The 13,637-nt window shown below is 35.6% G+C and overlaps 1 protein-coding gene across 1 annotated transcript; it reads right to left on the bottom strand.

Moving 5' to 3' along the window:
• Positions 1 to 5,551: 5,551 nt before the first annotated feature.
• LOC139900275 (uncharacterized) lies at positions 5,552 to 5,935 on the bottom strand. Its single transcript, XM_071883063.1, has one exon. It carries the CDS (start codon positions 5,933 to 5,935, stop codon positions 5,552 to 5,554), a length of 384 nt encoding a protein of 127 aa, XP_071739164.1.
• Between the last annotated feature and the right edge of the window lie 7,702 nt (positions 5,936 to 13,637).

Genomic DNA, 13,637 nt, shown 5'->3' with positions numbered 1-13,637 from the left:
CTTATTTAATCCGAAGTAATCATGATGTTGGGCTAATTACTAAAATTGGGTAATTGGGCTTTGTACCATAATTGGGGTTTGGACAAAAGAACGACACTTGTGGAAATTAGACTATGGGCTATTAATGGGCTTTATATTTGTTTAACTAAATGATAGTTTGTTAATGTTAATATAAAGATTTACAATTGGGCGTCCCTATAAATTACCATATACACTCGATCGGACACGATGGGCGGGGTATTTATATGTACGAATAATCGTTCATTTAACCGGACACGAGAATGGATTAATAGCCACTAGAATAATTAAAACAGGGGTGAAATTATGTACAAGGACACTTGGTATAATTGATAACAAAATATTAAAACCTTGGGTTACACTCAGTCGACATCCTGGTGTAATTATTAAACAAAGTATTAAAATCTTGTTACAGTTTAAGTCCCCAATTAGTTGGAATATTTAACTTCGGGTATAAGGATAATTTGACGAGGACACTCGCACTTTATATTTATGACTGATGGACTGTTATGGACAAAAACCAGACGGACATATTAAATAATCCAGGACAAAGGACAATTAACCCATGGGCATAAAACTAAAATCAACACGTCAAACATCATGATTACGGAAGTTTAAATAAGCATAATTCTTTTATTTCATATTTAATCTCCTTTATTTTATATTTAATTGCACTTCTAATTATAGCACTTTTATTTATTGTTATTATATTTAATTGCACTTTTAATTATCGTACTTTTTAATTATCGCAAGTTTATTTTATCGCACTTTTATTATTCGCAATTTCATTATCGTTATTTACTTTACGCTTTAATTTAAGTCTTGTATTTATTTTTAATATTTTACATTTGGTTTTAACTGCGACTAAAGTTTTAAAATCGACAAACCGGTCATTAAACGGTAAAAACCCCCCTTTATAATAATAATATTACTTATATATATATTTGTATTTTTATAAAAGTAAACTAATATAGCGTTAAGCTTTGGTTAAAAAGATTCCCTGTGGAACGAACCGGACTTACTAAAAACTATACTACTCTACGATTAGGTACACTGCCTATAGTGTTGTAGCAAGGTTTAGGTATATCCATTTTGTAAATAAATAATTAAAACTTGTGTAAAAATGTATCGTATTTAATAGTATTTCCTGCTAAAATTTAATAGTATTTTATACCTCTCTGCTAAAACATCACTCACACAAAGAGTTGATGAATCAGAAATATTCACCCCAAATTCACCCCCAAAATACACCATTTACCATTCACTTCCCTTTCCATTCATCGAAAGATTCAGAGATTAATGAAGAGATAGATCGATCAAATTCCCTTCAAAAGCACTAGTTGAAAGATTCCGAACCCCTGATTGTTTTTGATAGGTCAAAGACCTATTTTCAGTGGATTATCACTTCCTCTCTGGGCACCAGGAACGAAAGACAAAAGTTATGAAGAAAGGGTATGCCGAAAAAAAAAATTATGAAAGACCAAAGTCTCTAAATAAGGCAAAAAGAAAACCTAAGGAGATGCCCTGAAGAAGAAAGCTGGAAGAGCAAAAGAAAATTCTAGACAAAGCCTTAGCGAAATCTGCCTCTTCCAATGAAAACCTTTACGTGAATTCTCAGCCATTATCTATCCAAAATGGATACTCTGAAGAATCAAAGTCTATCAATTCTCTCGAATCAAGAGATCTGGATCTCTTTCACCAAATTCATCAATTTCTAACCAAACCCTATAGCCTGTCTTCCTCTTCAACGAATGCCTAGGAAGTAGATAAGTGCCGTCCTTACTTAACCGGTGGAAATATCGATGCTTAACCAAGCCTATGATGAGAACTGTTACACGACTGGCTTTTAAGCGACAATACAATTAGAATAGGACACCCTAAACACTTGAGTGATATGAGTGATCCGCTAGTGAGGAGCCTGATCATGTATACTCTACATCCGAGAGTTGGAAAGTACGCCTTTTTCACTATGAACGCGATTGAAATCTGGCAACCGAATCATTGAAGCTCAAAACTTTTTCTAATACTTTCGAAAGATGTGCCAACTTCTGAAGAAGGCATAATAAAAAGATCTACGGGTAGGGCAGGGGAGAATCTATTAGAAAGATCCTTATATTCCCGATTTCTTACTTGAGGACAAGTAAAGCTAAGTGTGGGGTATTTGATATCGGGAAAAAATTCACGTTTTTACCCCCTAAATTGAGCCCCAAAACAATAAAGATTAAAACTTTGTCGGCAAAATTATCGTTTTTTGGTTGATTTTGTAGATCAAGTAATTACAAAGGCGATGCAAAAAGAATCAAGTAAAACGGAGCTAAAACGAAGATTCTAGAGCGAAAACGGTGAAAGACAAGAAATCAAGTTACGATCCAGTGAATCAGACTGACCAGGCACCAAAAACGGCCTGCCAAATGGCCTACCATACGGCCTGCTAGTATGTAAAAGGCCTGCCAAATACGGCTCACCAAACGGCCTACCATACGGCTTGCCATAAAAACGAACTGCCAAATACTGGCCACCAAACGGGCTGCCATACGGCTTGCCAGCCGTATTCTGGCAAAAACCAAGTCTATTTGAAGGGCCTTCTCCATCCATTCCAAGACACACTCAACTTGCAATTCAATTTATATTTTCAATCTTTTAGTTAGTTTTAGTAGTAGTTAGCTTAGCTTTTATTTTTCAGAGGATATCCCGGCGAGTCCCTGCGATCTCGGGCAGATTTTTTTGGCCTTTTCAGGTTTTTATCTAAAATGCTTGTCTTTTGTATTAAACATGTATGCTTAATTTTTATGTTTAATAATGCGTTCCGATATTACCATGATAGCTTAATTTATCTGTATGTTGCCATGATAGAAGTTTGGGTTAGCGTAATTATGTTAATTTAGTACGATTGCTGTTATAATACAGAACTAGGAAGTCTGATAGATTTGTATGCTAGCATCTTAAGGATTGACCAACCTAGGTTGTGATCAAGACTTGTCCACCTATATGAAATTAGCTACTTCATAGGATTAAGACCCCTGGTTATACTGTATCTGAAGATTCTATGAACTCGGTATGGCCGGAGTTTCCGAGAGGCATCTAATGCACTTTTAGGACACAGAACCTAGGAATTGAGACATGAATGACCTAGTATGCCTATTGACTATTCCGAAGAGACCTCTTAGAAGCTGTTAAGATCTAGTTAGTGCCTTTACTGTATGACCCAAGCCTATTGCATGTTCTTGTCTGATTGTTGCCCTAGGTCTTAGTCATATCAACTGTTTAGGTATTCATTAGGTTTCTATCTGCTTTACTATCAGTATGTTAACTGTAATGCTGTATAATGCTTGATTTGTTATGATCTCATTAGTATGATGGAATGGTTGTTAGTTTTCATCTAAGGTTTTGCCAACTTAAACCGATGGATTCCTTCCGTTTGTGATCAGTGTTCAATCAACACGGCACGTTGTTATTCAGTTACCTAAACTGATAACGAGGTCTAGGATTAGAGCTTAACTCTACTGAGGATAACCTCCGAGGTATTGTTACACTTCAGTTGCACGACCAAGTGACATACTTCTCACTGCTCAAAGAGAACTTCGAGAGTTCAGAGTTAAGTAGGTCTGTGTAATTGGCTCATCCAACCAGATCTACATCATTCCAAGCATAGTCTTAACATAAGCATAATTACCTTTCCCTAACCCAACTCTGATATCTTGGTCAACATTTCCCTGATCTGCATACTCCGGATATCCTTCCACTTTATTTACTTTTCTGCATTTAGAACCTTTAGCTAAAATCAACTACTATCTTTTATCCAGGTAATTTAACTAAAAGACAGTTATCCACTTGATCTTCAATTCGTTAATCAGCATAAAAAATGACACTAGGTTAACTTACACCTTCTACACTTTAGAAAGTAAAAGTAAATTTAGGCCCCACAAAATATAAATTAAACGAAAATCTCTGCATGCTATACCGAATCTGACGCCCTGCGACCTAACGACACCGCACGAATAAAACCGTCCGTTTTGGCTATATCAAGACCTTTGAGGATTAAACCTGCTCTAGCGCCCTCAGAGCTTGCTGCACCATCAGTATAGAGTTCCCATAGCTCGGGAGAAGGCATGGGGAGTTGTTCAGGATCGCAGATTACTGGCATAGCAGCGACTGTTTCAGCCAGATAGTCTGCCATCACCTGTCCCTTAATAGCGCTTCTAGCGCAGTATGCGATTTCATGCTCGCCTAGCTCTATCGCCCATTTGGTTAGTTTTCACGATATCTCTGGCTTGTATAGTAGTTTTCGAATAGGTTGGTCAATGAGTACCGTAATTGGATGTGTTTGAAAGTACCTGCGTTGACGGCGGGAAGTGACAACGAGCGCGTATACGAGCTTTTCTATGGGGAGATAGTTTAACTCACTTCCTGACAATGCTTTACTGATGAAGTATATTGGCATTTAAGCGTCTCCTCGTTCAGCTACAAGGACATAACTAACAGCTTCTTTAGACACCGCAAGGTAGAGTATCAGGGTTTCACCCGCTATTGGCGCTGTTAACGTCGGGAGATTTTTGAGGAGCGCCTTCATCTCTTGGAATGATTTTTTTGCCTCCTCAGTCCATTTGAAATCTGATTTTTCAGCGCAGTCTTTCAAGGTGTGAAAGAACGGAAGCGATCTTTCGGCGGCCTTAGACAGGAATTGCGATAATGCGGCCAATTTCCCATTGAGACTTTGGACTTGATTTTTTGTTTTAGGAGAGGGCATTTTCTCAACTGCTTCTATTTTCTTTGGGTTCGCTTTGATTCCACGTAGAGTCACGATGTGCCCTAAGAAGTTTCCCTCTTCATCTCAAAAGCTACACTTAGCGGGCTTGAGCTTCATATTGATGCTCCTGAGTGTGTTAAACGTTTCAAGAATATCTGCTAGCAATTGCTCCTCGGTGTTGCTTTTAATGACGAGGTCATCGACATACGCCTCAAGATTGTGCCAAATTTGGTTAGCAAACGCTGTATCTATGGTGCGCTGATATGTAGCACCCGCGTTTTTCAGTCCAAAGGGCATTTTGGTGTAACAGTATATCCCCTGGTCTGTATGGAACACGGTATTTTCTTCCTCTTCTTCAGCCATTTGTATTTGGTGATACCCTTTGTAATCATCCAGGAAACATTTAAATCTAAAACCTGCGAGTGACTCGACTTTCCAGTCTATCTCTGGCAATGGATAATTGTCCTTGGGGTCGGCTTTGTTGATATCTTTAAAATCGATGCAAAGCCGCCACGTTCCATCGGACTTGGCTACCAACACGGGGTTAGCCACCCATGTCTGGTAGTTCACTTTGTGCAGTATATTAGCCTTTACCAGCTTGTCAACTTCCCTGCGCAACCATTCACTTCTTTCGGGTGCCATCGGCCGCTTTTTCTGTTTGATAGGGGTCAAATTTGTACTTAGTCTCACGTGTGAGACTCCCCCTATCTTTACCTTTTGTTCCAGATATTCGGGATTAACTACAACCCACCATTCATTCGCGCCTTTTTCTTCAGGAGTAGTGATTTATTTATCGGTAACAGACGTGCATAAAACATCCAGCGGCGTCGATTCGAGGGTGGCGACTCCTTGCTCTGTAGGGAATCGGACCATCTCGTGGATTGTGGATGGTATAGCGCCGAATTTTTGAATGGAGGTTCTCCCCAGTATAGTATTGTATATAGAATACGAGAGCGCTACAAAAAATTCTATGCTCTCAGTGCTTTTTTTTAATTTATCCTTGCTGTCTCTCAGCTCCAGCCTTAAGTCTAGAATTCCAATGGGCCACGCTGATTCTCCTAAAAACCCAGATAAGGCTGTGGTTGGAGGCTTGATGGTCCGCCATGTCGGTGTGGGCAACTGTCGGAAGCAATGTTCATACATGATGTCAACACTACTGCCATTGTCCATATGAAGGTGCTTCACACCATGACCTAACTCGGGTAAGTATCCTTGCACTACAAGGGGCACGCAGGAAGTGTCGAACGTTAGGATGGCGGGGAATGATATCTATGTCGCCTCCGAGCTTCCGCCTGTGACAAACCGAAAATTTCCGACCAAATTTAAACTTGATCTTTATATGTTTCCACCACGATAAGCAAAGTCTGTAATGTTGGATCTCAAAAATTTTTGAACTACTTTTATATATTTAATTACCCTTCGACTGTTCTCGACGATTCACGAACAATTATGTGTAAATAGATATGTATATATGTGTGTGTGTGTGTGTGTATATATATATATATATATATATATATATATATATATATATATATATATATATATATATATATATATATATATAGGTGTGTATATTAAATTTAGAAATAGTAATAAAACATTAAACGGTTTGGTTGATATGAAAATAAGTTATGAAATCTATTATATGACTCAAAAACGTTAACAAAGTATTAAACGTATAACGTTATACTTATTCGTTTTAGGTAAACATCTACGTAATAAAACGTGTTATGTGAAACATGTATATATATAGACAAAGTATATTGAACATATAAATGAGCGGTTTCGAATACAATTAATAGATATAGTAACACTGGATTGTTATTAAACAAGTTAATACAAACCTATAAGGATTTAAAATAAACATAAGTTCTAGTAATAGATTATGTGATCTGAATATAATTAGTTTTAGAAGAATAAACTTTATAATAGTTATTTGATTTAATTTCAAACGTATGAAAACGTTTTCAGTCTAAAAGAATTCTATTACTAAAACATTTCATAATGTAATTTGAATATGTATATAAAACCTAATTAAAGTTTTATGCTAAATCACAAGTACATATAATTATTGTTTCAAAGTTATAAAACGTACTATGATATATTTTGAAAGATTAGCACAGTTTACAACATGTCAAGAAGTAGATTATTAAGGTTATTATTATTATCTTTTATTATTATAAATTTTAGAAATTATATAAAATGATTTGCGTGTCACGTCTTCTTTAAAAAGAATATAATTTTATAAATATCTAGAACCACTTTTGACAAATTGTTACCGAGCCATTTTAATAAGAATAAATGTTTTAACGTTATCTTAAAATTTAGAATCTTTCTAGAAACCTTTTGACAAGTCATAAATAATAACGGTCCGTGATTTAATTATATATATATATATATATATATATATATATATATATATATATATATATATATATATATATATATATATATATATATATATAGATATATATATATATAGATATATATATATATATATATATATATATATATATATATATATATATATATATATATATAACTTGCAATGTGTAATTAAAAACGTGTTTATATATATTATGTAATAAACAATATTAGTATTCGGTTAGTGACTCGATTGATAATTAAATAAGTTAATTAGAATATTTGAGAAGTTAGAGTAAACGCTTGTACATAAATGATTCATATCAAATTATGTTATATTATGAAAACGATTTTAAATTATAAACTCTGAAATATAATTAGTTTTGAAAAACTAAATATTATATTATTAAATAAATATTTCAAATTTATATTTCGAAATGAAAATTTATATATATTTTACATGGTAATAAAATACAATAATAACTTAAGTTATAAAACGCTTTGATTTAAAATAATACTATTATGTATATGTATATGTATATATAACGAGACGATGAGTAATGAAGCAAATGACCAAAACACTCGAACGTTCAAGTTACACTTGGAGTGATTTAGTTATTGATGATTTGAGTCTAAATATTGTTAAAGGTACACGTCGTGAAACGTATAATACAAGTTTTCTAAGCGTACGAAATAGCGTTCGAGAAACCGAAACCGGGACAATAGTCGAGCGTAAACATACAAGTTATCGGAACTGAAATTACAAGTCATCTATACTCGTAAATATAATATATATATATATATATATATATATATATATATATATATATATATATATATATATGTTTATATATATTAATAAAAAGTGTTGGCAACCTGAATTAATGGATCCTGAGCTGGCAGAGGGTGCCATGCGATCGCATGGCCATTGCACTTCAGACCCATGTGATCGCATGGGGTGCAGATTCAGAAAACTTCTATAAATACCATTCGAGTTCGGTTTGTAACACACACACATACATCCATCGATATATTACTCCCTCTATTACTTATATTATTATTATTTATATTATTATTAAGATTAATATTATTATTAATCTTATTATTATTATTATTATTATTAGTATTGGTATTATTATTATTATTATTATTACATAAAATAAAATACTACGACGAAGTCATGAGCGAGTCATTTCAAAATGGGTTTTTCGAGCGGGATAGAGCTAAGGAAATTATGGGTTATAGCTATGGAGGTTATGGGTATTATTCGGGGATATGCTCGTGAGGTTAATCTAGCATTTGTCATGTCCGTCGCGTCTACGTACTTTCCTACAATATTGAATCACAATATTGATACGTGAGCATTCGTATCTTATCTTTTATATATTAATAGTGTGTCCCAGACTAGTGCTCGAGTATATATGATTATGCATGCTTGTATGCTTATTTTTGTCGTTAGATAGTTTATGATGAATCACGAATTTGATACATATGCTACTGATATAAAGTATATGATATGCATGTCGTTGGAAAGCTGACGAAAAATTAATAACTTTTCATTTAAAAATCATGTGGTTTCGATGAATGGATTAAAAGATATGGTCAACTGGATTATCATTAATTTTAGTATTATTATTGAAATGATTATTATTATTACTATCGTCGTTATATTATTATCTAATAATAATTATTATTATCATTATCGTTATTAATATAAGTGTAACAACCCAACCCGTATTAAACCGGCCCATAATTTTTTTTCTTTTTAATATACATTAATTAACACTTTAGGTCCCATTACACAATTTCCAAAACGTATTTTTATCAACGTAAGTTCAAAGAACTTAAAAACGTACAACAATGATTTAAACTTCTTAATACAATAATACGTTAGTTAAATCATAAACCGGTTGTAATCATTATGACCCGACTAGTTACATTTACACAAAACCGAGCATGGTGATTTGGGACTACACTACCCAAATCCTAATCGAGTACAAAAGCAAGATCTTCTAAAGCAACCTAGCCAAGATCTCTAATCCCCATGCTTACCCGAGCCGCCAACGCGCGAACCTATAAAAATATCAACAATGAGAGGGTAAGCTAATGCTTAGTGAATGTAAAGATACTATACACATACATATGCATAAAATGGCTACGCATCACCAAGCATCAAAATAACACATACCGTCTCCGCATGGTAAACAAACTACAAAAGAGCACAATACACAAAATAGCTACATGCTACGTAATCGCCAAGCTAACGTCACAAGATTAGCTACAACACAACGATAAGTATATAAGTGTATACTATAAATATAATCAACAATATCGATAAGGTTAACCCCTTAACCAAAACCACATGAAGGTTGGCCGAACTACCCGGACCTTAGTGAATTCGCACTACCCGAGATTCACTTCCTTCACCACTTCAACAACCGAGGTTGGCCGAACTACCCAAGCCTTAGTGAATTCGCACAACCCGAAATTCACCACCTCATCACCAAGATGACCGAACTACCCAAGTCATCATGAATCCGCACTAACCGAGATCCATTTCCTCAACAACAAATGCTAGCAACCCATCGCCAAAAGGGTTATCCAAAGCGCTAGCCAATTCACAACACCAAGGGTAAAAACCCACAACGCGTAAGCGTATCTCATGGACCCGAAGCACAAGGTCCATTCTCCCACACGAACATAGAGTAAACCCGAACAAGGGTCACCCTACACACACGCACCCATTTTACACATACACATGTGCATAGTAAATTTACACTCACCTTGAAGTCTTGATGGATGCCAAACCAAAATCCGCAATCGCCAATGGAAAGTACCTATTCCATTTATCACATAACAAGTAACACAATTAGGGTGGTTATACAAATCAACCCAAATTGACAACTAGTGCAATTCCGACCCAAAAGCACTTCCAAGCACAAACCGCGCCCAAACTAACCAATAATCACTAACACAAGTGCGAATGGTCCTAATATGCCAATTAAACTCAATCATAGATGTTAAACACCTATCTTGCCCAAAATGACACTTAAACCCTAATTTTGACCCATAAGAAGTCAACATCACGCCATTAGCAAGTTTTGACACCAAAACATATTTAACTCAGTTTTATACTTCAACTTAATCCATTTTAAGTTTATAAACCTTATTAAATTGACAATTGGGTCATAATCGTCACCAAACCCTAATTTTGACTCTAGTCAAAATTAGTCAACCACATGAACCCTAAAGGTCTCCAAAACATCAATAATCACCAATACTAGTGATTATTCATTCTTTGCAAGACTTACAAGTATAAACTTGCACACTAAACCCAAAACCTGCCAACATCAACAATAAACCCAAATCTTGGTGTTAATCTTCAATTAACAACTAATGGGGTTCCATTTATGAACTCACAATCAAAAAGCCCCAAATTTAGATGATGAACACAAAAACGAATTTCGGAGTTAAAGCTTACCATTAGTATTACCTTGTAGCTAAGAACGAGGAGAACAAACTTGTCTCTTATGCTAAAGATCGAATCCCACTTCTTCCCTTCCAAATCACACTTTGAATCACTTGAGGAATTTATGTTTTGAGAGGAAAGTGAGAAAGAAAATGGAAAAGAAAAAGATAAATGAAATGAATGGATGGGATTTAAGATCCCAATCTGCACACATGAAAAATGACCAAAATGCCCCTCCTTTATTCCTTTTTAAAAATGTTGTTCAGCACTTTTGCCCGTTATAGGTCGCGGCGCGGCTGGGAAGCCCGCGGCTCGGCTTAAAGCTGAAATCCAAGTTCGAGCTTTTTCATATAAGTCACCATCAGACAATGTTATAGCCCGCGGCGCGGTTTGAAAGCCCGCGGCGCGGCCCAGTACTGTATCTGATTCTGACTCTATATTTCTGGGACTGAACTTTCCTAACTCTGATTCTGATGTAAATTATGAAAATGCATAAGTGTTAGGTTCACTTTTAGTGGCGCTTTCTGCTGCGCACATTTAATGACACTTTCAGGAACCTTTTCTTACGCACAAAATTTGGGATCTTACAACCTTCCCCCACTTAAATTCGATCACGTCCTCGTGATCCTAGTCACTTAACCAATCCGAACCTACACTCGATGGTTTTTAAACAACGTTCCAATCCGACTTCCACCACACTTATCGTTAATCCGAAGGTTAATCCATTAACTAAATACACACTTGCACGCATTCCGAGACATGCAATACACACAACATCCGAAGTCTATAACGATCACTTAGAATACGCGAAATCGCCACGTATTCTTCCAATTCCTCTAGGCAATTCTTCTCAAAGAGTCACCATTAACAACCAAATCGTCACCCGCGACTCGTCAAATCCACAAATCCGAGCACTAACACTTGCTCAATCCCTCACATCGGGAAAACTTAACCAATCTCATACCGAGATGTCAACCCTTTAGCGCACCCATACCAAGTACAATGCTAAAAACAATCACAATAAAGTCAACCATCCGGCCGATGAAGACCGAAAAAGCGAATCCTTATGGATAACACTTACCACTTAACAACCCTTGTAGTGCGAAAACACGGCTATTACGCAACTACCGCAACCTCATAAGCAAACGGCTAAAACTATTAGCGCCCAAAATGACTATGGCAACGCTAGATCCCAAGGTTTACAAAATCGACTGTTTTCACACATCCCTTAACCGAGGGATCTCACCTTGCTCGTCAAACACATCCATTATCTCTCAACGAGATTTACCACATTACCACCTTGGTAATAATTTAAATCCAAAATCATAAGTACAGTTTAACTGAAATCGTACTCTACCACAAATTGACCAAATCTAGGTCCCGTTACAAATTCCGGATCTACTATGAGCATCATCCGAAATCTCACATTAAAACCTCCTCGTGCGGGAATGTAACTCCCCCACTTGGAACTACGTTCCATAACCGCATCGCCGTGGTAACATCATCCGCGATAATTACCACTCTCTGACATACGTGACCAATCTCCTCATCGGTCATAATACTCGAATTTTCATGAATTCATTTCGTACACTAGAAATTGACACTCACCGTCACCCGTTGGCTTTATTTAAACAACGACACAAAAACCAACGCAACACGCACCTTGTACAACCGTACAATTCTACCGAAAGGTAGACCTTTCTACAATTGGGTTCACACTACCCAACACCACATCTTGTTCCATTCTTGAACACATAAAGGATTTTAGCCAATCTGCAAACACTTCGAAGGAAGAGTTCACCACAAATTACACAACTCTACTCTCGCAATCATCCAATTGCTGTAGCTTGTCAAATTCCCACCTAGTCACTCATGTACCTAAGGGTTTCTCCCCGGTACCCTAAGTACCAGGTAACCGCAACACCGTCGGAGTCGAGCACCACGCTAGTAGGTATAAAAGAGTCACATAACGTCGCGTCATGTAGACTCCTTCACCAATATACATCGAGATCAACTCCCGATCTCTCGGGTTCCATCCACCCAATGAACCTCATGGTTTCACCATCCACAACACAAAAGTGGACACGCGCTTAACAACCGAACACCAAAGCCCATACCCATGGCTTGGTAGAAACATTTCCTAACACTAAGGAATGCTTAGTTGCATCAAGTCTTACGCCCTTTGCCCATTTACCAAAACGTCACCATAGGGTACTTCCATTAGGAACGTCACCCATAACAATAACATGCACAACTGATGTGTTCAGAGGTGTATACAAAATAGTTATATTTTTAATACTATTAAATACGATACAATTTTACACAAGTTATTTATTTATTTATAGAGTGGATATACTTAAACCTTGCTACAACACTTATAAGCAGTGTACCTAATCGTACAGTAGTGTAGTTTTTAGTAAGTCCGGTTCGTTCCACATGGAGCTAGCCAAGTTTAACGCTATATTTTTAAAACTAAATTTGTATATATATATATATATATATATATATATATATATATATATATATATATATATATATATATATATATATATTATAAGTAGTATTATTATTATAAAAGTGGGTTTTTACCATTTAATGACAGGTTTGTCGATTTTAAAACTTTAATCGCAGTTAAAACCTAATGTAAAATATTAAAAATAAATATAACTTAATTTAAAGCGTAAAGTAAATGACGATAATTAAAATGCAATAATTTAAAGTGCGATAAATAAAATGACGATAAATAAAATTGCGATAATTAAAAAGTACGATAATTAAAAGTGCGATAAATAAAATGACGATAAATAAAATTGCGATAATATATGAAATAATGGTATTATGCTTATTTAAACTTCCATAATCATCATGTTTGACGTGTTGATTTTAGTTTATTACCATGGGTTAATTGTCCTTTGTCCTGGTTTATTCGATATGTCCATAAGGTTTTGTCCATAATAGTCCATCAGTCATAAATATAAAGTGCGAAAGTCTTCGTCAAATTATCCTTATACCCGAAGTCAAATATTCCAACTAATTGGG

The sequence above is a fragment of the Rutidosis leptorrhynchoides genome, chromosome 3 (genome assembly GCF_046630445.1).
Source record: "Rutidosis leptorrhynchoides isolate AG116_Rl617_1_P2 chromosome 3, CSIRO_AGI_Rlap_v1, whole genome shotgun sequence".
In the NCBI taxonomy this organism is placed as follows: Eukaryota; Viridiplantae; Streptophyta; class Magnoliopsida; order Asterales; family Asteraceae; genus Rutidosis; species Rutidosis leptorrhynchoides.
The sequence above is the reverse complement of the archived record's forward strand: the minus strand, read 5'-3'. Positions and strand labels throughout refer to the sequence as shown.